The sequence below is a fragment of the Corticium candelabrum genome, chromosome 22 (genome assembly GCF_963422355.1).
Source record: "Corticium candelabrum chromosome 22, ooCorCand1.1, whole genome shotgun sequence".
NCBI lineage: Eukaryota > Metazoa > Porifera > Homoscleromorpha > Homosclerophorida > Plakinidae > Corticium > Corticium candelabrum.
Genome location: NC_085106.1, coordinates 3,570,298 through 3,595,062, shown reverse-complemented (window position 1 = coordinate 3,595,062; position 24,765 = coordinate 3,570,298). Strand labels below are relative to the sequence as shown.

At 41.3% G+C, this 24,765-nt stretch overlaps 4 protein-coding genes across 5 annotated transcripts; all 4 read right to left on the bottom strand.

Annotated features, from left to right (window-relative positions):
- Positions 1 to 1,797: 1,797 nt before the first annotated feature.
- Positions 1,798 to 2,689, bottom strand: LOC134197725 (protocadherin-16-like; the record flags this gene model as incomplete). Its single annotated transcript, XM_062667073.1, has 1 exon — positions 1,798 to 2,689. A coding segment is annotated over one exon (681 nt), but the record flags the coding sequence as incomplete, so codon positions are not given.
- Positions 2,685 to 9,176, bottom strand: LOC134197724 (cadherin EGF LAG seven-pass G-type receptor 2-like). Its single transcript, XM_062667072.1, has 14 exons — positions 8,760 to 9,176; positions 8,542 to 8,687; positions 8,419 to 8,484; positions 8,261 to 8,344; positions 8,097 to 8,195; positions 5,894 to 5,998; positions 5,692 to 5,835; positions 4,989 to 5,179; positions 4,652 to 4,781; positions 4,159 to 4,253; positions 4,008 to 4,104; positions 3,820 to 3,945; positions 3,685 to 3,758; positions 2,685 to 2,997 (listed from the first exon to the last, which is right to left on the bottom strand). The coding sequence occupies exons 3-14, from the start codon at positions 8,482 to 8,484 to the stop codon at positions 2,700 to 2,702; spliced, it is 1,509 nt and encodes a 502-aa protein (XP_062523056.1). The 5' UTR covers positions 8,542 to 8,687; positions 8,760 to 9,176; the 3' UTR covers positions 2,685 to 2,699.
- A 7,115-nt stretch (positions 9,177 to 16,291) lies between these two features.
- LOC134197155 (DNA repair protein complementing XP-C cells-like) lies at positions 16,292 to 21,813 on the bottom strand. Of its 2 annotated transcripts, none has more exons than XM_062666424.1 (19): positions 21,755 to 21,813; positions 21,637 to 21,696; positions 21,544 to 21,582; positions 20,884 to 21,484; positions 20,692 to 20,736; positions 19,700 to 19,792; positions 19,508 to 19,629; positions 18,795 to 18,828; positions 18,680 to 18,737; positions 18,581 to 18,615; positions 18,447 to 18,520; positions 18,337 to 18,381; positions 18,206 to 18,250; positions 18,053 to 18,142; positions 17,086 to 17,167; positions 16,936 to 17,029; positions 16,734 to 16,827; positions 16,590 to 16,679; positions 16,292 to 16,529 (listed from the first exon to the last, which is right to left on the bottom strand). In XM_062666424.1, the coding sequence occupies exons 1-19, from the start codon at positions 21,803 to 21,805 to the stop codon at positions 16,404 to 16,406; spliced, it is 1,878 nt and encodes a 625-aa protein (XP_062522408.1). In that variant the 5' UTR covers positions 21,806 to 21,813; the 3' UTR covers positions 16,292 to 16,403. The 2 variants fall into 2 exon arrangements, with proteins under 2 accessions (XP_062522408.1, XP_062522409.1); XM_062666425.1 differs by having other exon boundaries at positions 16,743 to 16,827.
- Positions 21,814 to 21,817: 4 nt separating this feature from the next.
- Positions 21,818 to 24,712, bottom strand: LOC134197723 (DNA repair protein complementing XP-C cells homolog). Its single transcript, XM_062667071.1, has 8 exons — positions 24,628 to 24,712; positions 23,802 to 24,563; positions 23,590 to 23,668; positions 22,804 to 22,870; positions 22,133 to 22,201; positions 21,986 to 22,074; positions 21,875 to 21,929; positions 21,818 to 21,829 (listed from the first exon to the last, which is right to left on the bottom strand). The coding sequence occupies exons 1-8, from the start codon at positions 24,656 to 24,658 to the stop codon at positions 21,818 to 21,820; spliced, it is 1,164 nt and encodes a 387-aa protein (XP_062523055.1). The 5' UTR covers positions 24,659 to 24,712.
- Positions 24,713 to 24,765: the final 53 nt, after the last annotated feature.

The window sequence follows — 24,765 nt, the reverse complement described above, 5'->3', positions numbered from 1 at the left end:
ACCTATTGAATGGACAACGAAGCCACCGGCACCTGTTAACGTTTTGAAACTGATCAGTTGCAGCTGTAAAAACTGGGTGCAGCTCTAATTAGCTAGGCGTTGCTCTTGCCAGCGGAGCTGCTTGCCATGTACAGATGTGTGCCAATGCGACAATTGCGAAAACCCTAGTCCACGTGAAGTTTTTCAGCCTGCTTCCACTATAGCATCTGCAAATGAGTTTGAAGCTGATAATTTTGATGCATACGCTAGTGACAAACATGATGAGTAGGTGACTCTTTACATTTCATTGGTTATTAATTAATTAAGTGTAGGTTCTCTATGAAATCATTAGTCCACTAGATAATGACTACAATAACTCTGAGCGATCTAGTACAGCCGTAAATTTAGCCACTTTATGTCAGTAACGCTTACAACCTGCTTTCGATGGTCTTATGTTAATTATTGTACACTTGTACTAACGTCTAGATAGTTAGTATTACAAGTACATGCCCTACATCCGGGAGTTTGTCACGACTTGTGAGGTATCTACTGTCTTTCCGAACGCTCAGGGTCACGTTACTGTTGCAAGGCAGTCAAACGCAGCAGCACAAGTGTAACAACAGTGTAGGAGTTTTCTTTCATCAACATAACTACTGGCAATGTGAGAAATACTATCTGGAGACCGCACCTCATTACCTCCAGCTCTAGAAAAGACAGCTGCACTAGTTTAAGCCTTCGCGTGATATAGCTAGTGTCTATAGAGCTTATGCAGGGAACCACGTCCGTCTCTTACTCTCAGTTCGCTGCTGCTGCGAATTTGCGTGGGCGTGGCCTCAGTCAATCTAGTCCTTCTTGTTACTCAGAAACGGCCCCGTTCCAAGATGGCAAACAATCGCAAATGCACTCGTGTGGTTTCTCTTCGGCGGTTGCAACTACGGAAACTTCCCCGGGTTTGGGGGCTACACAACTTGTCGCTTTCTGGTGTTGGCCGACGGACTATGGTGTATATTTGAGGTGGGTTTTACATGTGGAGTTGATAAATCAACTTCACCCTCAGATCGCTGCGTCATAGATGATTCAATGGCAGCGATACTCTCATCGTACAACTTAAGAGTAATCAACTCCTTGCAAGATGATTAAATCGTATGATTAATGCTTCCATCGTGTACACGCTATAGATGTTATTTGTCTAGTAGGACGTTCGACATGAGATAGACAATATGTTATATGAGTGAAAAACCGTGTTCGCAACCATCGATTTGGCAATTGTTTTGGCTACCACCTCTCCAATACAAAACTTCATTTTTCCAAAGCTGGCGCACTCCCGATCTCTCCAATACAAAACACTATGTTTCCAAACTTAGCGCGCTCCCGATCTCTTCGATACAAACGACTAATTTTCCAAAGCTGGCGCAAAGGGATCTATTATAAAATTGCCTTATGGGTAGTAAGGTAGAGTACCGCGTTCTGTGCTCGTAGGGCTGACCGAAGTGCGCCAGAACCGGTACTCTACCCTAATACTTGTCTTCCTGGTTAGGACACAGATTGCAGTAATTAACACTTTTTTCAAACTTCTCAAATTGTAGAAATTTAAGACAGCACAAATAACCGGGTAGACGGTATACATTACTGTCCAAATAGAGATGGTACATAGTACTAAACTATACAGTAGTCGCATAGTCGCTGGCCCGGCACCACTTTCGTGGAATTCGGTCTTTAGACTTTGAATTCCTAAGTCATGTGAACCTGTCTATACCATGAAAAAAGATTGAAACATAAATTTCCTTAGAAACTGTAGATCTTCATTATGTTGCATAATGATATATTTCATCAACCATGTAATTACCCTAGTAAAGTACACTCCCACTGTAGACGACAGATTACCAGTGCACTACAAAACTATTGACCGAAACACAGTCAAATGAAATAGTATACATACTTGTGTTGTTTGCCCATGTAAAACTAAAAATGAATTCCCAACTCAAATTTGTAACATTCCTCCAAATTTCCGTACTCCTGCTGGCTGTGGTTACAGATCCAAGACGCTAGTCACTACAACATGCAAGAAAAGTGAAGCCAGAACCGTGACGACGCCAATAGCGGCAGGCGATGCAGCGTTCTTTTTGGCATGGACAACAACTGTATTATGAACAATAATGCCTTGGTCTGGTGTTCGCTTGCTGCCGATCACAGTTACTACTAGAGTCTCTTTCGTCGACCTAGGCTCGTGTCCTGAATCACTGGCGATCACTGTCAACGTGTAATGGCCGCTCGTCAGCACCCCAGTCGTCAGTTCACCCGTGTTTTGGTTCACATCAAACTTTCCTTCCCCTCCCTCCAAAGTATACTCAACTTTGCCATTGAGGCCGATGTCATCATCTCTTGCTGTTACCGTCAAGACTGTCGTTCCTACGGGTGTATTTTCAGACAATGAAAGAGTATCAAGATCACTGGATACGAAGTATGGTTCATTGTCGTTGACATCTTCAACCGTCACAGTCAGACTCGCTTTGCTTGTTCGAGGAGGCGAACCACTGTCTTCTGCTTTTAGAGTGAGGGTGAACGAATCTTGGATTTCACGATCAAGCGATGTTCTGGTAGAAATGTAGCCCGTCGAAGGGTCGATTGCAAAATTATCTTTGCCCAAGCCGCCGACTATTGCGTAGCGAACGACTCCATTGGAAGAGCTATCCTTGTCAGTTGCCGACACCTAAATGATATCAAACACTGTATGCTGTGATCGCACACATTACGACGGACAGGCAAGATACCTTCGTGATTTTCTGTCCAGGTGGTTGCTCTTCTTTTACAGTTACCTTGTAGTTGCTCTTTTCGAACAGTGGCGGGTTGTCGTTCTCGTCCAGTATGGTGATGGTAAGGTTTGCCGTGGTTTGTCGTCTCTCCGTTGTTGAATTGTCTTTGGCAACTACTAACAGGTGGTACACTTCGCTGTCAGCACCCTCGCGATCAATTGCCACTGTCGTAGTAATCACACCGCTTGCTGGGTCGATAGAAAACCTGTAGATATCTGTATATTTACCTCTAGAAACGTATCCAACTCTACTTCTCCATGCATCATATTTATTACCCTACACACCGTTGTTTCTGGGACACTGTAGAGATCTGCTTTAATTAGTTTAAAATAAGACTTGTTTATATAATCTAATCTTGTTTAGTTGAGGGCGTCCGCACTTGGCTTTCTCACGTACGGAAGCTGCTGCTACATTCGGGATCTGTAGTGCAAGAGATGTCTCAGGAGTCATAGTAGCAACTCTCTCTTAGTTCCTCGGAGAGCATAATGTCTCATATAATACCTTAAATGAGATCAAGAAGAGATACAGCAGCTATCGCTAGATAAACGCGCGTTAGCATCACGTGATAGTTAATTAAATTATATAAACTACCTCTGAACTAGGTTTAGCAAAAGTTTTTACCAACTACCATGTCTAGTGCTGAGCTAAATATCAATTTTAAACTAGTCTAGCCGCTATAGTGCGGACACGCTCGCCAGTAGCTGAGCAACCCGTTCTCTGCCCGGGGAGACTTTGAAGTTCCCGTATAAGTTTAGTGAATCAAAAAACGATTGCTTCAGTTTATAGCTGTCTTGCACTGGCCGTTCCATGCGGACTGAGACTATACACATGCACATTCCCTTCCTTTCCTCACGGCCGTTTATTTTATGTAAACATTGTAACACATGTGTACCTGTTATGGTTACGTCCAATCAGGTCGTAGGAAACTTGACCGTGAGAAAACATGTGTCCGTCTGCGTCAGTTGCCTGTAAACGCAAAACAGTTTTCTTCTTTCTCTACTTCACTTAATATTTACGAGCAACTCACCGAGACACGACCAACAACGATATCGATTTCATTCTCATATACCTGAAAACTATAGGATGGAGAGGCAAACCTCGGCGAGTTGTCATTCAGGTTCTTCACGTAAACAATCAACGTGGCAGAATCCGTCTACACGCACATTACATTTATACACAGACAATCTTCGACGTCAACCTATCTATTTCACAAACCATTCCGCCTTTTGGGCCACCATCTCGAACTTCAATTGTCAAAGTGTACATCTGCATCGTTTCGTGGTCCAGCCTCTTGGTAGCAGTTACAATGCCTCTGCCATACAATCATTGGCTTATCAGAAACGGGAGATTTTGACGCGCAAATTACTTGGAAGAGTCCGCAATGTCAAACGCGTTGCCCGTATCTCCGGCCACAATCGTGTACGTCAGACGACTGTTAGTTCCGATATCATGATCTACAGCCTGCAACACATCCTATTTTCTAGCAGAGCAGCTCTAGTATTCAGTTATTGTCTGTTTATAATACTTTCCCGTTTTTTTGCCTCATTCGCAGCAACATCCTACAGACATGCACACACACACAAATAACACACACACACACACACACACACACACACACACACACACACACACACACACACACACACACACACACACACACACACACACACACACACACACACACACACACACACACACACACACACAAACACACACACAAGCAAACACAAACACACACAAACAAACACACACAAACAAATACACAAACAAACAAACACAAACACACACACACGTCATACTCCTTTATAAATATACATTAATAAATTAAATCGTTTTTTAAATAGTTTTGAATTTCCTACCGAAAATGCTGCAACTATAACGCCCACGACGTTATTTTCAGCAATGGTGACCGACTTCTGCTTGTCATAAAATTGTGGACGATTGTCATTTATATCACTAACGACGATATGCACAGTTGTCTGATCAGTCCTGCAAGAGGCAGAAACAGGGGCAAGTTGACATTTATCATAAATAAGACGTCATCAAAAATCATTAGCCTACGCACTCAAGCACTTGAATATACGCGGCTGCATCCCGCACATATTACTCTAGAAACCATTTTAGCATACGCTACTATCTACATATTTCATGACTCACATGCAAGGATTAAGGCAACAGTGTGTATATCTTACTCACAGCTTAGTTAGTCCTCCATCTGTAACTTCTACGGCAAGATTGTACGAATCCTGCTGTTCCCGGTCTAGGACCTTCGCATTACTGATATCCCCTGTTGTGTTGTTTATGTAGAATCGCCCATCGTCATTTCCACCAACAATCGAGTATGACAGCTTGCCAAAAATCCCACTGTCTAGATCAGTAGCTATTACCTAAAATTTAGTGGTAAAAAATAAACATTAATTAAAACAGAAACAGTCATTGTACTGCATGAACGCATGAAAACTTTACACAAGAGCTAAAATTTGCTACACATATGTATGCATGACTGGAATGTTATATAGTACTAGCCCATCTTCTGGTTCTCAGCAGAGACAGATTAGATTATTAGTTGTTAGTGATCTAATTTATCGTATGGACACACACACACACACACACACACACACACACACACACACACACACACACACACACACACACACACACACACACACACACACCCTAGCCCTCCCTCCCTCCCTCCCTCCCTCCCTCCCTCCCTCCCTCCCTCCCTCCCTCCCTCCCTCCCTCCCTCCCTCTCTCCCTCCCTCCCTCTCTCTCTCTCTCTCTCTCTCTCTCTCTCTCTCACACACACACACACACACACACACACAAATAGACGAACAAACAGACACTATACGGCTTTATAATTTGTATAGATTCGCAACTCAGTAGTTTTTAATACCTTCACTATGGAAGTGTGTGCAGTTGTCCCTTCATCTTGATTTCCCACAAACACGTCTTTTTGAAAGTGTGGTTTGTTGTCATTGATGTTAATAACGTTTATGTCAACCTTAGCTGTAGCAGAAAGAGACGGCTTTCCCAAATCCTTTGAATACAATCAATATCAACTGCAATAAAATTTTCTGACAATCATACAAACTTACATATGTCTGAACAGTCAACACGTAGCTCCTCGGCTGAGACTCATAGTCTAGTGACGTTTCAAGCTTGATATCGCCGCTGAAGGAAGAAATAGAAAAGCGGCCATCCTATGTAACAAAGCAAATCTATAATTTTTACTTCTTAACATTCAAGTGCATGACTAAACTACTGCCATATTAATTAGAGCAAGTTCAGTTACTTAATTAAAATATGTTTCTAGCATGAACTCACAGAGGCAGTTTTGTCGTCCTCTTGTTGCTTGGAAACGGCCGTTTTTAGAAATTTGTTTAGTCGCAAACTCGCTTTTGTCGTGATTAGTGTGAACGCGTGTTTGTACTGGCATGCAATAATAATTATTGCCAAACCAGTAAACGTTTTGAAAGTCACCTGACATCTCCATGTTTATTGTCACCGTGCAGCGTAGCCAGAACTAAATCAGGGCGAGTTCAAATGACTATATTAATAGATATATACACATGTAGTGCACATAGACCTAAAATAGCGTTCTGCATGTGTGCAAGACCTCATTTATTAATAATATCTAGGTATGTATGTATGTATGTATGTTTGTATGTATGTTTGTATGTATGTTTGTATGTATGTATGTTCAAATCGGCTACAGGCTGCCGTCTTGCAAGGCAAGTATAAACTGTCTTATATTTGCAGAAGATCTAACTCTACTCTCAAACAGTCCATCATCTGGTCAGCAACAGTGTCATTTGGTGCAGAAGTTCCTGAAATGGTCAAACTTGTAGCAAAATGTCAAGTGTCTCGTTACCATCAACTGTCAAATTCAAAGACATTCCTGTTCAACACTTAGCAATTAATGTCTAAGGGGCTTTAGGATATTTGCTACGAACAGACCTCTCAAATTCAACTCTTTCTCCTATACGTATTTCAAGAGCTGTTTGAGTTTTCAGAACAACCACAAGTGCATGTAAATTTTATCAATTAGTGCAAAGCCAACGACTAAATTTTCTTAGAACAAAGTGTTGATGATTAGCGACATAGGGATCCCAGCAAAGCTTGTACAAGGCTTGACACTGCGCTTGATGATACTGGGAGTAAGACCGTACTGTCACTCAAAGACAGTGTCCTCTCATTCTGATTCTTATGACTGTCCACTTTGCGGTAATCAAACCCTCAACATGTGCTCAACAACGGTGTTAAAGAGTGGAAGATACACATGGCGCCACAGCTCTGTGCTTAAATGCATCTAACTGTTCTTAATTAGAAGAACATCTATACACTGTACCAAGATCCTGGACAATCTCTGTTGACCTTCCAAGCTTACCATATGTACTCCCATCTGTTATTTCCAACTCATCTCTTTGCCCTGACATCATCGTATGGTGCCAGAAAACCAAGGCGATTAGTCTTCTGAAATTGACAGTGTGTTTTTGAAGAGAAATTTACCACCCCCGAATACAAGAAAATAAATACAGCAATTTGGTTTTTGCCTGTAAATGAGCTAAGTGGAGTGCTCCAATTCACACTTTGCAAGTTAGGTCAAGAAGTCTAGCTGGTAGATGCTTTGATCCTCTATTACGGTTTCTCAATGTCAAGCAGCATTCACCAAACTTTCAGTTCAGAAAGCTGTGCAGAATTTCCATTGGCACATCATTTGCAATCTGGTGACAAAGAAATTCAGACTGTTGGATAGACTCTGACTTATCTGTGTAATAGTAGTAATTGCCTTTAATTCTGTGCTAGTTTTGACTCTTGCTGTCTGTTGCTGTTTCGTTTTAGTGCCTAGTGACCATTTTACTCTGTGCAGTACTAGTTGTGTCGGACACGCCCCTCGGGATATTTAATAACCATGTATACATCAAGATCTGCTTCATGGAATGGACGTGTATCATGCTGGTATCTTGCTTACTCATCCCACAAGCCAAAATGCAGTCAAGCTATCAGACAAGGATAGAACGCAATACAGCCAATATACTGTAGATTTCTCATATGCTAGCTTTTTCGGTCGCGTATAACTTCTACATTTTACTGTTTAACTATATACATAAAACTACGGATCAAACATAAAACTACGGATCAAACATAAAACAACGCCCTGACATATAGTGCCTACTCGAAGCTCCCATACATAGATACTCCTCTGTGTCACCCATATCACGATTTTTGACTCTCACGCGCATGCATGCAGATACGAGCTATCCAGGGATAGCACATGCATATGCCAGTTAATCTTACCTTGTTGCCTTTTATAAATCTGTATTGAACGTGACTGTTTGTTCCTTCATCAGCATCTTTAGCACGAACGTTGACAACAGTCCGGCCAACGTTGCTGTCCTAAAATTTAGATTTAAAACGCAAGATATAGCGAGACACAAACGAGTAAGCATGCAAATGGTTACCTCGGGTAATGATACAGAGTAAAGTACATTCACAGGAATAGGAGCATTATCATTCACATCAGTAATCAAGACACAAACATCACCCTGTATATACGTGCAACATCACCAAAACCATGGATGTACATTATAGACTGGCCAATGCGCATGAGTCATCTTACTGTGACAGGCTCATGAACGCCATCAGATACTTCAACTTTAAGTTGCACAATGTCGCTCAGAAGCATCTACACACAGGCAATTATTAAAATTACGAATAGGTAAGGAGATGCAATCTCTCCTACCTCTCGATCCACTTGACGTTTGATCGTGATAATCCCACGGTTGCTGCTGTTTCTAAATTCGAAGTACTCATGTCCGCCGAGCAATGTGTAGGTCAGTGCGTCATTCGAATCGCGGTTTGTTACATTGATTTGATATACTGGTGTCCCTAGAAACAGGTGTACATAGTTCTTACGCATGCGTACACAAGCACAAAATTAATGAATTATAAATAACTTACCGACAGAGCTGTTCTCTGCAACCTCTGCACAACAGGGAGACTTTAAAAGAACAGGAGAAAAACTGTCTGCGTCAAGAAAAACAACAAATCATAAGTATCATATCTAACTATATCTAGAGATGCCATGCAGCACTCTCCCATCACGGGACACCTCAAACGGGACACCTCAAATGTAAGGGCAACTGCATGTCTATATGTTGTTTTCATAGTTGGTCTATCGTGAGAGGCCGAGGCTATGCAAGTCGTCCCCTTGTTCTGTCTGCATTCTCTTTTGACTTCTGGCTTCTGGCTTTTGGTTTCTGGCTGGCATTGGAGACACCCTTTTCCTTCAAATAGGCGAAACAGAACATTCATTTTGTACAGTATACTCAGTACAAGGTTATAGATGCCACAAGTAGATGTGATGCCACCACCACCAGCTCTACCAACACAACAACCTTTAAGATGTAGGTGAGCTGGATACGTATGGCTGAGCAGGGTGCGTGTGGGTAAGTGGGGTGGGTGTTGTGGGTGATTGGGGTGGGTATATAGCCTCGGTTCCAAACGTTTTCCCATATGTACTGCTGCAGGTGACAGGTATATGAGGTAAAAAGTAGGAGGAGCGAGCGGAAATAGTAAAAGAAATATAAGTACAAATACAAATAGGGTCATCCAAGGAAATTAACAAAATACAGGCTCTTGGGCAAAGGCGTCGCTGGACCTCCAAAATTGAGGAAGCCAGCTGCCAGGGTTAACTTTTATGAGACTGTTCTCGATCAGCCTAGGATCTATAATAGCAGCTATCTCTAGAGAGGCCACATGCACCTTCTAATATTGCTTAGTCTCTATGGGAAGTGCATAGCGATTGGGGACGCGACAAACCTGTACTTGGTAGACAGAGGTCGTGTATAGAGATAGCCAAGCAGCTAAAGCGTCCACTATCTGCCGCGAGTCCATAGACGAAGCTGCCTAGACTCGACCCAGTTTGTCTCCGCCCTCGTCATTCCGGGGATAGTCAATTCTCGAGACTGATTTCAGACCGCCCACTGACGTCACTAAATGCACTAAGCGCTTGCCATTAGTGCGATCTGTATCAGCGTGCACAACAACGCGGAGTCAAACAGACGTCTATTGTTCCAATAAACGGCTCCCAGGAGCAGATAATTTCTGCAAGATGTAAACTAAGCAGCCAACGATTCCGTACGTTGTACAAAGACAAGTCCGCATTACACATCAACACATGAACTGCGTCTCAGCCGTTTCTTGCCTAGAACCATTTGCATCGGATTCGGAAGCTCTTGGAGCCAACTCATAGCGCAAACGACGCGTAAGACGTCCAGATCATCTGCCAAAAGACAAAGCTCGCCTTCAAAAGCCGTGATAACTCCTAATCATTACGAATCTTGGCGCAGAAAGACGAATCTAGGCGCAAAGAGCGATAGGAACGTTGTCCCGGCGATTTGTGAAGTGTTTGTGCGCCACGCCTTTGCAACCACACCAAAGGCGGTTACCAGGCATGTGGAAATTGCCCAAGGCAGCTGGCACACAGTGGATACTATTGGCAGCATTTAGTGACGTCAATGGGCGGTCTAAAAGCAGAGTCTCTCTGGCGAGGATTGACTATACGGGAAATTACGAGGGCGGAGAAAGACTGGGTCTTTAAGCTGCCCATTCACACAGATTTGACCATGAGCGACACCAGAACCTTCCCACCCTGTTTGATAGAGCCAAGCGAACGCGGATAAGCCATGTGGCTGAGTCATATACCCGGTTTACACAAGCTCGTACCTAGAGCGGTTTCTATGGTACGTGTAAAATCGGGCCGAACTGTGCGAGCTCGGCTCGGTATTTCTAGTTGGGCCAGAGCGTCAGCCCGGGCTGGCTCGGGTCAAGTACATCGTGTAAATGCCTAGCATCCAGGAAAATGAGCCGCACATGCTCGTTTGGTAGTCTCGCGTAGCCAGACCCCTTTCCACCACGTCATACGTCCGCGCGAAAATGATGCAACAACGAGCGTGGAGCGAGACGGAGACTCCATCTGTGTCTTATCAAATTATGGAGCGACCAAGATGAGCAAGAAGTTTAGCATTTGAACTCAGTTGCTGCATGTGCGCAACAGTCGCCTGGCGACAGGCCTGCGACGTCTCCTACCCATTCTCGATCTATATGACTGTTCTACAGTCATAGAGCGAGCAGCTTGGCTTCTGTCCCATTGCAAACGTGAGCTATAACTAACGCGAACTATGTCAAGCTCAAGTACCTAACGCATGATAGTGACACGCCTAGGCTTCCTTCTACAGAGTGTGTCCTGTGAACGCGGGCTCGTGTCGCGCTGGGTCACGTGACTAGATTACGTCCTATTGCTTTGACGATGGTGGGTCGGTCGGGCCCCTGAACAATTCAAGTTGACATGGCCTTAGAGGGACAGAGACGCGCAAGATGTTGGTGTATGTAATTGGCACAAAACATTCGATGTCTCGAAACGCTATGGACAGAGACATGCAGTCTCATGCACTTCTGCACAAGGACTGTTCTGTTCATATTTGCTTCTATTCTGTTCATATTTGCTCCTATTCTGTTCGTATTTGCTCCTATTCTGTTCATATTTGCTCCTATTCTTTACGTAAACAGTCCCCGATGAACAGGATAGTCCCCGATGAACAGGATAGTCCCTTAACTACTTAGAGCGGGGACTACCCTGTTCACGTGAACAGAATAATCGACCATGAATAGAAGACGCTGCTGTGAACAGAACATTCGCTAGAACAGTGACTGTGAACAGCTAGAACAATCGCCCGTGAACAGACTCCGTGGACGGACGCTGTGAATAGAATAGTCATAATCGCCGTAAACAGGATAGCCGCCGTGAACAGGAGTCGCCTGCATGTGAACAGGATAGTCGACATGTACACTGGCTAGTGTGAACATGCAGAATAGTCGCCGTAAACAGAACAGTGGCAGTGAACAGAAAAGTCCCCGTGAACAGAACAGTCACTCGACAACTTCTCTAGCCGCTCACCTTGTCCTTGTCCATTGCTCCAGTGCAGTATGATCAAGACTACAAAAAGAGAAAGAACGAACCTAGGCCACGACGACCCAGCTGTCTGTATCACCATGCTGTAAAAGAGAGAATGATGAGTTACAGCCATCATGGCGTTCCCATGTAGCACCGGAAGACATCAGTACATTGTAACGTAGCAAGAGATTCGATGTGAGTGTACCGACAGATTCTTGCAAATGCAGACTAGATTTGCGTGCCTCCCTAGAGATAGCTCTCCTTGTTCAGGGGAAATTTTTATTGCACCACTAGCCTAGAAGATCCCTCTGCATGATGTAATCCATGCATGCATGCATGTACGATGTACTACCACCATAGCCCAGAGGCGCCGGAAGCAAACGAACACTGGTACGGCCTAACGCGCGCGCTAAAGGGCGTACCTACTCACGTGATCATTCGCAAGAAACGTTGCAAAGGAATTTGAAGACTTGACAGCAACTTTCACGCCGACAATATCCGGGTATCACGCCTCGGACTGCATCTCGTTTGTGCCCACATCTTATTGCTCTTTTTAAATTACGTGATAAGCATGAAATGGGCTGCTGATAAGAAGAAATATATTAATTATTTAATTAGCTATATCATTAGACCGGAAGTCTGCGGCAAACAGCCTCTGGCGAAAGCACACCTTTTGAAAACTGGTCCGCCATGCCGGACCGGCTCTGGCGCCCCTGTAGCCGGCTATCTGCATGTACTGCAGCGCGAAAAATTTCATCGATAGCAGCGGCACGGTTACAGAGGTGGGCCTTACTGCTATCTGCATACAAATACGACCTAGAGTACCGAGGATCCGTACAACATGGGAATGCTGATTGGTTAACGAGGTTACCTCTAGATAACTGTGTGTCAGATGAGGTGAGCTCAGCAGAAGCTAGAAAGGTGAATCTCACTCAGCTTACAGCTCTTCTAATTACTAGCAAGGAATTAGCAAGAGAAACCAAGAAGGACCTATTGTTGTCCAAGGTTTTCAGGTATACGATGCAAGGCTGGCCTCCACAGTAGGATCCGACTTACTGCCGTTTTTCCGGAAACTAGTCGAGATATCGATAGAAGATTATTGTCTTTATGGCAATAATTCCCTCTAGCTTGCAAGACCAGCTCTTAGATGAACTCCACGTATCCCATATCGGAATGGTCAAAATATAAGCATTAGCTCGGCAATACATGTGGTGGCCGAAGATTGATGCCGCTATTGAGCAACAAGCAAGAGCATGTCAGGCGTGTCAAGCAACTGGAAAGTTACCTCCACGGGTAACCCCACGTTCATGGAACTGGCCAAGCAAACCATTCCCACGCATTCACGTGGATTTTGCGGGACCATTCATGGGTCACATGTTTTTATTGATCATTGACGCGTATTCAAAATGGCTGAGGTTTATAGAATGTCCAGCACAACCACTGAAAGAACAATCGACGTGTTTCGAGATGTGTTCGCTCCATTTGGCATACCGGAAGTGCTTGTTTCGAACAACGGTCCACAGTTCGTTTCAGAAGAAATGGCAAGATTCCTTCTATCAATGGGAGTAGAACACATGTATTCAGCACCCTATCACCCACAGTCAAATGGGGAGGCAGAGAGATCGGTACAAACGTTCAAATCAGCCATGAAATCTATGAAAGGGGGAGAAGGAACATTGTCTCAGAAGTTACCAACATTTTTGCTTCAGTATCGCAATACTCCCAATGTCACTACAGGAATCACCCCTTCAGAGCACGTCATGAATTTATTGTCGCTCTCCGTTTGTGGTTTGGACTTCCAGTCTTTCCTCTTCTAAGATTCCAAGATGTAGATGCGGCCAAATCGTTGGTATTGATTGAATGAGATCATCTTTTTTTTTAGATCCAATCCGATGTTTACGTCACGATGCCATCCGAGATATAATATGGCATGCCCTTCTGACAACAGTGCACTATCCAACATTGCGGAACCAACAACCGTTCTGGTGACGTCTTCCACCTGAATTTTTTCAATGGACGCCCAGCCTATTTCGATGTAACAGTTCGATATTCATATCAATCCAAATATGTTCAACAATCAGCAATCAGGGGAGCAGCTCCAGCACGAATGGGAGAAGAAGAAAACTATCTACGGTAGTTATAGTGAGGAGGTAGATTCCGCTGGTGGCACATTCTTTCCGTTGTTGGTAGAAAGCTATGGCCTTTGGTCAGATGACAGCTTAATTAAAATCATTGAAACTGATTGCAAGCAAGACTACCTCAAGATCCACTTTATCTTTTGGTGTAGCTTTTACGGACCTAATGCAACAGTTTACCTGTTCGGTTATGGCAGCATAATGCTAGAATGATTTGCAATTACTTAGAGTGTGATGTCAACTTTGTCTACAATGTTTATAGAAAATTAAATAAATTGAAATTATATAAACTATTGAGAAAGACCAATTTCCGTACATTCTATTACCCAAAATTGAAATAGACACGCTAACTGCACCTTTTCATATCAACATTGCGATGTCCCGAGTTGCATTAGGTTTGGTATCAAATCTGAAAGTCTTGGGTGCGTTTCACAGTTGCATGTGAGCTGCTTCTCAACGCAGACCGGTGCGTTTCGTCATATGCCTATATCACTAAGAAACAAGCACCAAACAAACCTATGTGAAGAACATAAAACGGTAAGACCATGCATGATCATGATTTGAAAGTGGACTTTCAAATAACGACAAAGGTCAAGCTGCAAAGAGACAGTCATCATCCAAACTAACTAGTAACGGCACCTGACAGGTAAGCAGATTGCGCCATATAATAGTATGACCTCGTCACAACTACTAAGTTTTAGTAACTTGTAATAGTAAAAAACACAGAACCTTGTGTCAGTTTGGCTGTACATATATATACATTCCGTCTATATGTATGTATATACTGTACGCATACATAGTAGCTGTGTAATACAATAGAATGCGGCTATATATTATTGCATGCAAATAGTAGACGTTCCGTGATGTAAATAACATAGTGAAACTTTACATTGAAACAGTCTCTCCACATGCATCTGCATGCCATTCGGCCACTAGCTGAACAACAATAACTTTATGACATGAAGAATAGCTACCGCATGAAACATCACACCACAACTATATACAGCCAGCAAGCAGACCTCTTTTCCTATGGAGCAAAAATGCCTTCAAAACTGATTGTTAGATTTCTGCTAAAAAGCGCATATCATCCTACTGTTTTGGTGGTGCGCAAGCAAGCAGCCCTCGACTGCCTGCTACTTATAACTACTACTACTCTCAGCCTTCCAAATAAACGGCATGCTCACACAGAAACGACCTACTTGCGCGCGCTATAGTGCATGTATGCTGATATTCAGCACTTCGATGATTTAGTCCTAACATCACGAACTGTTGCCTATAGAACAAACGTGTGATTTCAAAACTGACGATGAAAAAATTACAAAATCAAAGACTATGTGACTGATCAATTTAAATGCCCATGCGATAGTCTAGCTGAGAGGCAACTAAAGATTCTATGTCCGTCTGTGATGTCTAGTACTTCATCTCTCTTGTTATTCTCATTAATCATTGACTGTCGTCACAATAATTTCAGAACTCAATAAGAGGTTGTCTAATATTATGTATTGTCATTGTGGTGACCTGGTGTGACATACACAAGGTAAATAAATTCAATCAATTAAATTTTGTTGATACCAGTATCATGTAACCGTCAGACAGCTTCTTTGTCCAACTAGAGTAAGAAATCCTTGTGATAAACTACAAAGAAACTACTACAGAACTGCTCCTTCAATTGTAATTCAATAATAAACGTTCAGCATTGTGTATTTGATTAGGTTGATCAGTACAGTGGACTGGGTACTGCTTGAAAAAATATCTGGTGAGAAAGCGGCTTCTTTGTGTACTACACATGTATAGTGATTCTGTGTTGGATGATGACTACGACATGCATGATATCGAGAGCAACCGTTGGTTCACTGTGAGCTAACCCTAAAGCACTGAGACACTCAGAATGTCCTTCATGCTTTCTAAGAATAATGTTTTGAATTGATATTGTCAATTTTTTGTTGGGATTTTCCAGGTGTACACTGATTGATGCAGTCGTTCTGAAGTGGTGCAAAAGACAGAACACTTAAAACTTAGAACGAGCATGTCAAGTGTGCTACAATAGTAATTGCTGTATAACTATCTTTAAAACAGATCAAATCAATAAAGAAAACAAAATTCTAAAATTTCGATTCACGGTAAGGCAACCTCACATACCACCTGCTAGCACAAGTATACTATATGTTAACATACTGACCTTGACAACACTATATATTGTAACTTGCTAATTGCTACACATATTGCAGGCAGAAACTTCCAGTGTCGGTACATTGCTATAAAGATGTTGACTCCACACAATTAGTTAGTTAAAAACTTAACTAGAAATTCAAACAATGATAGATGTACTGATACTCATACTGAGTTGTACGAGGCAAGTTCAATAAATCATAACAAATAGTCAAGCTGCAACATACCATAGCTACCATCTTCAAACAACGCATGTTTAATAATGAAAGACTAAAAGAACTTAGTACTTGAACACATCGTAACAAGTAACATTACAAAGCAACCGAGCTTATTCATAAAACAACCTTAGTAAACAACCGGTGGCAACTTAAGACAACCTACTGTATCTCCATCCTTATCAGCATTTGAAAGCATCAACTTTGATGTACTGACTGCCTCACTACTCACTGTCTCTGCAACCTCGCTGTCATCCTGCAGTAACACAACCACTAGATATCAATAAATACCACTTGGTCATCTCAGCATCAATACTTGGAAGTGATATTTTCTTTTTAATCGTTCTTGAATAAGTAGCCCCTTGATCAGTTTACGCCAACGACCAATTACAATTTTCTCGTGTTTCTATAAAAGAGAGTGACAAGAAGGGTAGAAAACTAAAGTGGCAGCATTCAGTACCTCCGCTACTTTTCTCTCCATTTCCTCCTGCTGCTGCTCCCATGCCTCAATCAATGTTTGCTCAAACTCCTTAGCTATAATGATGCCATCAAACCTGCAAGGCAATACAGTAAAGTAAAAACCAGAAAATTGTTAAAAAATTACACAACACATGCACAAACAAACAAACAGGTGCACATCACTCAACAAAGATAAAACATACACTGGATGATTGAAGCCACTATGAATGTCCCATCCAACCATTGCAAGAGCATAGTCAATGTCCAACTTCTTCGCAACCTTATGAATGTTTGGAACTAGAAACAATGAATGTGATAAATATGAAGTTACTTACACACACTAGACAACTGACTCTGTACGTGTGCAGCGCCCTCAGGAAGCATACAAGGTTGAAATAGTTCAAGATTTCCATATGCATTTCGTGGCACTTTACCCTGTCAAAGACAACACACACAAGCGAGATGAAAAATACTGCATTAGACTGTGCCTCAAATTGCTCCACTCAAGAACTGGTTTCGTATAAACATGTTTAGAACCTAAAACTGACTATGGAGTATATAGCCTCATTCCCAAGCCCTCTGAATGGCCAGAAAAGGGAGCCTGGGTACAAGGCTATGGAGCATAGTGGTACAATAATAGATGGCATGTTGATACTAAAACGTAAATGATAGAAAACTTTACCAAAAGATGTCAAGCATTTCACTCTCTTTTCTTGGTAACATTTCATGCTATCTGTCAAGGGCTATCCACACTAAACCAGAATTCGGTTCGATCGCGATCCAATCAGGTTAGTGAGTGTATACACTGCACTTTGAAAACAATACCTCCACCTCTTTTTTGGTATCACGTGACTGATGACCGATGCGTACATGTAGGTTCTTTGATTGTGGAAATTGATACAGAGACGTAAGGTGAGCGGAACAAAGATGAGCGTGGAGAGCTAGATGTTCCAACTACACTCATAGCATACATGTATGTGAAGGCAATGCCCACCTATTTCTAATTGGATTCAACCGATTGCGATACTACCCCCTGATGTGGATTGGATTTATTGCGATTGAATTGCGATCCAGTTGCAAGCATGGACAGGGCTTGACACTCCTTCAGTCATACTCTCAAAAACAATAAAATATATAAACCAGAAAACAAGCGAAAGGCCTAACGCTGCATTGCATCCATCTTTCTATAATGCATCCTACTGTCTGGCATTAAACCTAAACCAGTTCAGCTGCACTACTTCTGAAGCAATTTTTCGATGGCAAGCAATGTTTTAGGTCTAGGTTCAAACAGGTTTCAGTTACATTATACATCAGACTTACATCTTTCACTGGATCTGCCTTGTAAGGTTCTGTCTGCCATTCTCCAAATACTTCCAAACGTAACTGATCGCGAAAATGCTGAGGCTCATTCTAAATTTGTTCAAAGTCCAACAATAATCAAATGCAACGTTAAATACGCATCAAGTCCCCTACCCTCTTAGGTCTTTGTTTCACCATTTTGTAAGGCTTTTCTCCAGCCTAAACCAAAATTATTTGCAACACCCCAAAATCCCATCCACAAGTAGTAATTACATGCTGAGAGACATTAGATAACTGTTACATACCTTGACCATCTTGGCATGCTTCAGCCATGTTTCTCTACTGTGCAGCTACAACACAGAGCATAATCAAATAGACAGTAAGAGAAACATGCAACCAGTCATGTGTGGCTCACTGTTCGAACAAATTCTCGTGGATAAATGCTTTCACCCTTAAAATATCCTAAAGGCTCCTGCTCTGGGTATATCGCTAGAAAATAATCAATTCAGGTATTTATTGACCTCAACTCTAAATAACAATACATAAAACCTTCAAACTTCAGTAAATGCCGCTGCAATGTGTATCTACAAAATCATTAGCACAATTTAATTAATGTATTATAATTTTACACCAAAATGCGTTCCTTACAGTGGATGGTTCTTAAAGTCTCCAATCGTACATGGAAATGGCTGTCTCTCCAACATAGCTAAATCAGTCATCATAAGATTTTAATGAATTCTGACAAATAGTCACACCTATACACCTTGGATTAAACTGTCTTCCCGTTGATCTTCTTTCTATAACCAAACATCACCCAATCAGAACACTTTAAGAATACAGCTCCAACAAACCAGCACTAAAATTACTACTGTACTCATACCATCAACAACATGCCATATTTCTGCGAGAAGTAACCCATGTTCTGAGACTGAAAAATAGTAACATTAACCCATGAGTCACTATAAGCAGCAACGTGCTGAACAAATGTCTGGACACTTTCATCTGCACAATGCAGTCTTGAAGCTCCGAGGCAAGCCACATGGACAGCAAAGTCGTTCGCAATATAGCAGCTGGTCTACCCGTAATGTATACTTGTAATATACTTATACGTATCCTTGTTTAATGCATGTTCGTTAGTAGCAATGGAGCCACCTTATTGTACTTGAATGGTATTGTCCAACACTTGTAAATACTAGTATATATTCTCTGTTGAGAAGGGTTGAAACAATAATACCCATGCTCATATAGAAACCGTGTTCTAAGATAATTAAAAAAATAGTAGCACTGGGTCACTACTCGCGGAAATAAGCAAGTGTTTTTATATCACAACATGACAAGCCAACCTATATTAATTACAATCATTACTAACTGTTGCATCAAACCACTAGATACATGCATTATACTGTTATGTCAAATGATACCATCGTAAGATGCTAACTAATTAACAAATAGCACAAGTTTAGTAAGAACACTGACTTTGCGTTTAGTCTGTAAGGGCAAGAGTGTTTCTCGCCACCAGCTGCTGTCAACTCTCCTTTTCCTTGCACCAGTCATCCAATCAGCTGCATATCTAGCAGTAACATCCTTCACACTTCCATCTGAAGACAACAGTTCACTTGCAGCCCCAGTTCAACAAACGTGTACATCTGATCCAGACATTCTACTCACCCTGTTCTATGCCAAGTACATACGACATCGAATGTGTTGCATGATCTGTGATATCCTCTACACTGTCAACCACACCAGTCAGAGGATTAATACCTACACAGTAGATATCAATTATCATAACATATAAACAGATCACAACTCACAACACAATATTCATTATTTTTAATATGAGCTATAGACAACTCTGACTATGTGTAAGTAAAATGTGTTAAGAACATTACCTTAAATAATTTGACATTCAAGTTTGTGTGAGAACTTACATAGATGTACATCTCAGAAAAAACCCAGAAAAGCGACAACATGAAAGGAAATAGGTGTGTAGTCTGTTGGTCTGATGTTTCAATAGTCATACACTTTAGATTTTTTTGTCGCAATCAGTTGCAACTTTTGATCTCGCAAGTTCACACAATATCTCAAGTAATGTTTCCCAAAAAATCTTGCTCACACTTAGCATTCAGAAAAATATTAGTCAAACACTAACAATTCAATTTAACATCCAGCCGAACTTATTGCGTATCCTACATAATCATTTCCAATATTTTCAAACCGTTTCCCATAGTTCGACTTCAAGTCTTAGCCTTCCCCTACCTTCCCTCAAAGACAAGCATTAGTCTGACTCAAACTGTACATACATGTGTATGCAACACTACTGTAGATGCACACTTTAATCCAAAAATACTGTCTTAGCAATTAGTTGACATGCTACATTTATGGCCTTGCACCTGACTTATCTTTCTGAAACTACATCATCACTTATATCTGTGACATCTATGCAGCTTAGTTTCCCACTACCAAATGTAGCATAAAACAGCTTGACCTGATAAGAATACTCAAACACTGCTAAGCCAACACTGCATCAACTTTTATAATTAGAAAAGCAACTTTTATTATTAAATAAAACATAGAATCAAACCTTCAAGTTGGTATATAGCAACAAACGATAAACCACTGGCTATCTGACGAGATACATATGTAGCAATTAACCGACTCACAGATCCATCTGTTTGCTGATGGCAGAAATACTTCAGTCCAATAATCTAAACAAACACATGCAACTATGACTATAGCACAACTGCATAGTTAGCCTCAAAGAATTTCTGTGCCATGTCTTTAAAATGACAAAGCAATAGCAGAGGTCATGTTTGAGGCTAACTATGCCTTAAACATGAGACACAAAAGCCAACCAGTCTTTCCATCTACATCTCCACTGATGGACTTGCCACATTGCTTCTTATTAGACTGACTCACACGATGTGACTTCTTCAAAACTCGTTGCTGATCATTCAAAGATTGAATTTCCTTTAGTTCACTAACATCCAAGTCTGACTTGTCACTCTCTGTTTCTTCGCTAGACACTGCAACGAGATCAAAGTCACTGTCTTCATGCTTAAAATCTACCTTCCTCCCTTTAGCCTTCTGTTTCAAACAGTCTGGAGCCTTTGAAGGCGTAACCGACTGTGTAGAGACCTTTCTAGTGCAAGAACGCTTGACAGCACGTCTCCTACCTTCAGTGTTACCACGCGATTTCACAGTCTTTCGAAAACTCGTCTCTCTGGTATTGTGATCAATCTGTTCACACTCATTGTCTTCTGTCGTTCCTGATGTTGCACTCGACTTAAGCTTGCCGTCTATCGTCTTGTCCGTATTTGTCTCGTCCATGTCAGAATTCACTTGTTCAGTATAATCAACCTGTCTTGCTGATTTTCTCTTCTGCTTTGTTCGAGCCAAAGTTTTAGGCCTTTTTCTACTCTTTCCATTTAAATTGTTCATCACTTCTGATTTGGCCTGCAAAAATTCACCATATAATAACTGAAATCGAGTTGTACAAAATATAAATCCATTACTTGCTTAGTATTTGCAACAATCAACTTCAAAGGTAACGGCTGAAAGCATCAATCTTTAAACTAAAGCGTCAATATGAAGCAACCATGACTGACCTGCATGGACATCATCAGTCTGCATCGAAATGCAAACAACCTCAACAGACAAACTAAAACCTAACAAAAATCTATGTATTTTAAACACATTTAACATGTACATTGTATGCATGTCTACCATTGAAAACTGAAGAGATGAGTTGAGTTGACGACTGGCTATGCCATCCATCAGTGAAAGCAACTAGTAAAAGCACTATATAAATACAACTTGGTTCAGTCAAAGAGTTGATGTACTTACCTCTCCCTCAGAAACGTTAGTCGAATGAGGACAATAAGAGAGTGTAGATGTCAACCTGTCAAATACATTTATTCACTTGCAACAAGAGAAAATCAGAACAAAGAGATTCACCATTTCGTAAGATTTGTAAGCAAATCTATCCGAAATGTTTTCTTCTTGATGTTCAAAAACTGGTCAGGAACAAGAGACAAACAAAAAGCCTAAGATAGACGTCACACATACAAAAGAAAGTAATAAACTGTGATTATTAGAAGCAACCTGAAGTAGAGGAATATTACACAAATTGCTCCTTTGCTTTGCAATAGCCACAAGACAAAGCAAGTGCACCTACACCACAATTGATATATTTAGTTCCAATTTACAAAAACAAACTGCAATTTCTTGTAAACCAGAAAGCCTCTTGATAGCATCAGATGCATTAGATAGATTATCAACAATATACAAATATCTAAGCAATAACGAACATTGAAAAAAAAGACAGGATTTATTAGTAAGACATCATGTTGCTACACACACACACACACACACACGCACGCACGCACGCATGCACGCACGCACGCACGCACGCACGCACGCACGCACACACACACACACACACACACACACACACGCACACACACACACAAGTACAAACAGACAAACAAACAAACAAACAAACATGCACACAGAATTATCCTACTTTAAGTGTGCAGCAGCCTGTATATGCTGTAACAAAATAACAAGACCACAAAAATATCACAATGATAAGCACAAAACCAATACACTCTCATGCCAACCTGGAACCACACAGTACTATCACTTCAAATCACAAAAACAACACTTGATAAATAAATAAATAAATAATATATATATATATATATTTATATATATATATATATTTTTTTATATATAAATTATATATTTATTTATTTATATATGTCAATACCTACCTTATGAATATTCACTTGTATCTTACGACGATACTTTGTTATGGCTCTCTGCAAGCAGCTCATCATCCTTCAGAAAAACATCACATGATCACACAGAACAATATTATATAATCTGTTATATAGATCTGTTCATTTGGTACACTCATACAGCCACGATAACTTCAAGATGCACGTTTACAATCTAGCACCAACATCATATATTTCATTTCCCACATAAATAGTAAACTCTTGGATGTTATAAAAGCTCTACAACTAACACTGATCTGCAGTGATACAATAACACAGCCAAAATAGAACAATTCATTGCCTAAATGCAATAAATCTGAAGAATTCAACTGATTCAGATGGCCAATTAACACAATGAAAGGTCTATTTCACGTACCATACATCAACTAGCCCAGCTGCATTCGATGTACTAGAAGCTTTCACTGCCAACTTGTTATTGACATCCTCCTAACATACTCAGGCCTTTGATACAGCTATACAATGACTATCCGTACCCACCACATCTACATTTGCCATTCTCAACAAACTTTCACACAGGCAGACAAGAAAACACATAAACACACACACACACACACACACACACACACACACACACACACACACACACACACACACACACACCACACACACGCATGCACGCACGCACACAGACACACACACACACACACACACACACACACACACACACACACACACACACACACACACACACACACACACAAATCTTGTACTAATTACTTTACTGTTTACTGCATTGATTAGAAAAATCAGTAACCTCACCGTTCAGATTTCGTCTGTGATTGCATTGTGATTTCAATTGCTTTGGCACCTTCCTGAGATGGTTCTGGAAGTCTAGGCGCTGTAGATATAAAGCATCACAAAACAGATGCTCACAGTGATCCAGAGTCATCTTAATTAACTCAATGGTACAATCCCACCACACTGTAGTGTGATTCTACCAATGAGCAAACGCCTTCACTAAACATTCTTACCATCCACATCCTCCCACTCGACATCGGAATCACTTGCACACGCAGGCTGCACATCTTTCACTTCACGCATCATTTCAGGTGCCTTGACTTGTTTCAATGGTAGCCCCTGATCCTTCACGACGCAGCCTCCATTATCCATGCACTTCTCTCCAGCTTTCTGTGAAACTTGTTCGTGTGCTAACTTCTTTCCAACACTTTCCATGTACTCACAAAGACTTCCATCCTCCTTCTGTGTACCCTCCGTTTCATCAAAAGCATCCTCATTACATCGACTTTCCTTGAATTTGCCAGGCATGATGTTTCTTGTCAACTCCGAGTCTGATACAAAATCGTTCTTTCTTTTCTTGTCTAGCTTCAATCTTTTCCGTTGTAGATCTATTCGCAATGATTTTTTCTTCCTTTTTCTTCGAGATTGTGTTTCTTCTTCTGAATCGCTCGACTCTTCACTCAAATTCAATGCAACTTGACCAAAGTATTTACTTTTTGTCTCTGTTACCACCATGTCCTCTACGTGGTGATGTTTGTTTCCAATAGAAATATCTGAATTCTCGTTTTCTACACTCTCTACGTCGTCCGTCTGTTCATCAGAATTACAGAAATGTTTGGAAAGCCTACCAGCAGCTCTTGCCTTCGATATTCGCGTCCTGGAAGGGACAGGAGTTTTCTCTGCGGTCTGTTCAGATGTGAAATATTTACTTCTTCCAGCTGCAACTGTAGATCTAGAGCGTGGGAGACTAGTAGCCGAGTCTTCACCGTCTGTAGCTAGAGAAAAGAAAAATTAGGACTACTGTACACTTATCTTTTACAAATATATGAGTTAACTTGCCTCTTTTCCTTCCTTTTCTCTTACGAGGCATTCCAAATGTACAATGTAAGTGTTCGGTGTACAAGGCCGAGTGTTGTCAACGATAATCCGGGAATTGCCAAATTTAGCGGGAACTATTCGTAAACCCGTATGTGCAAA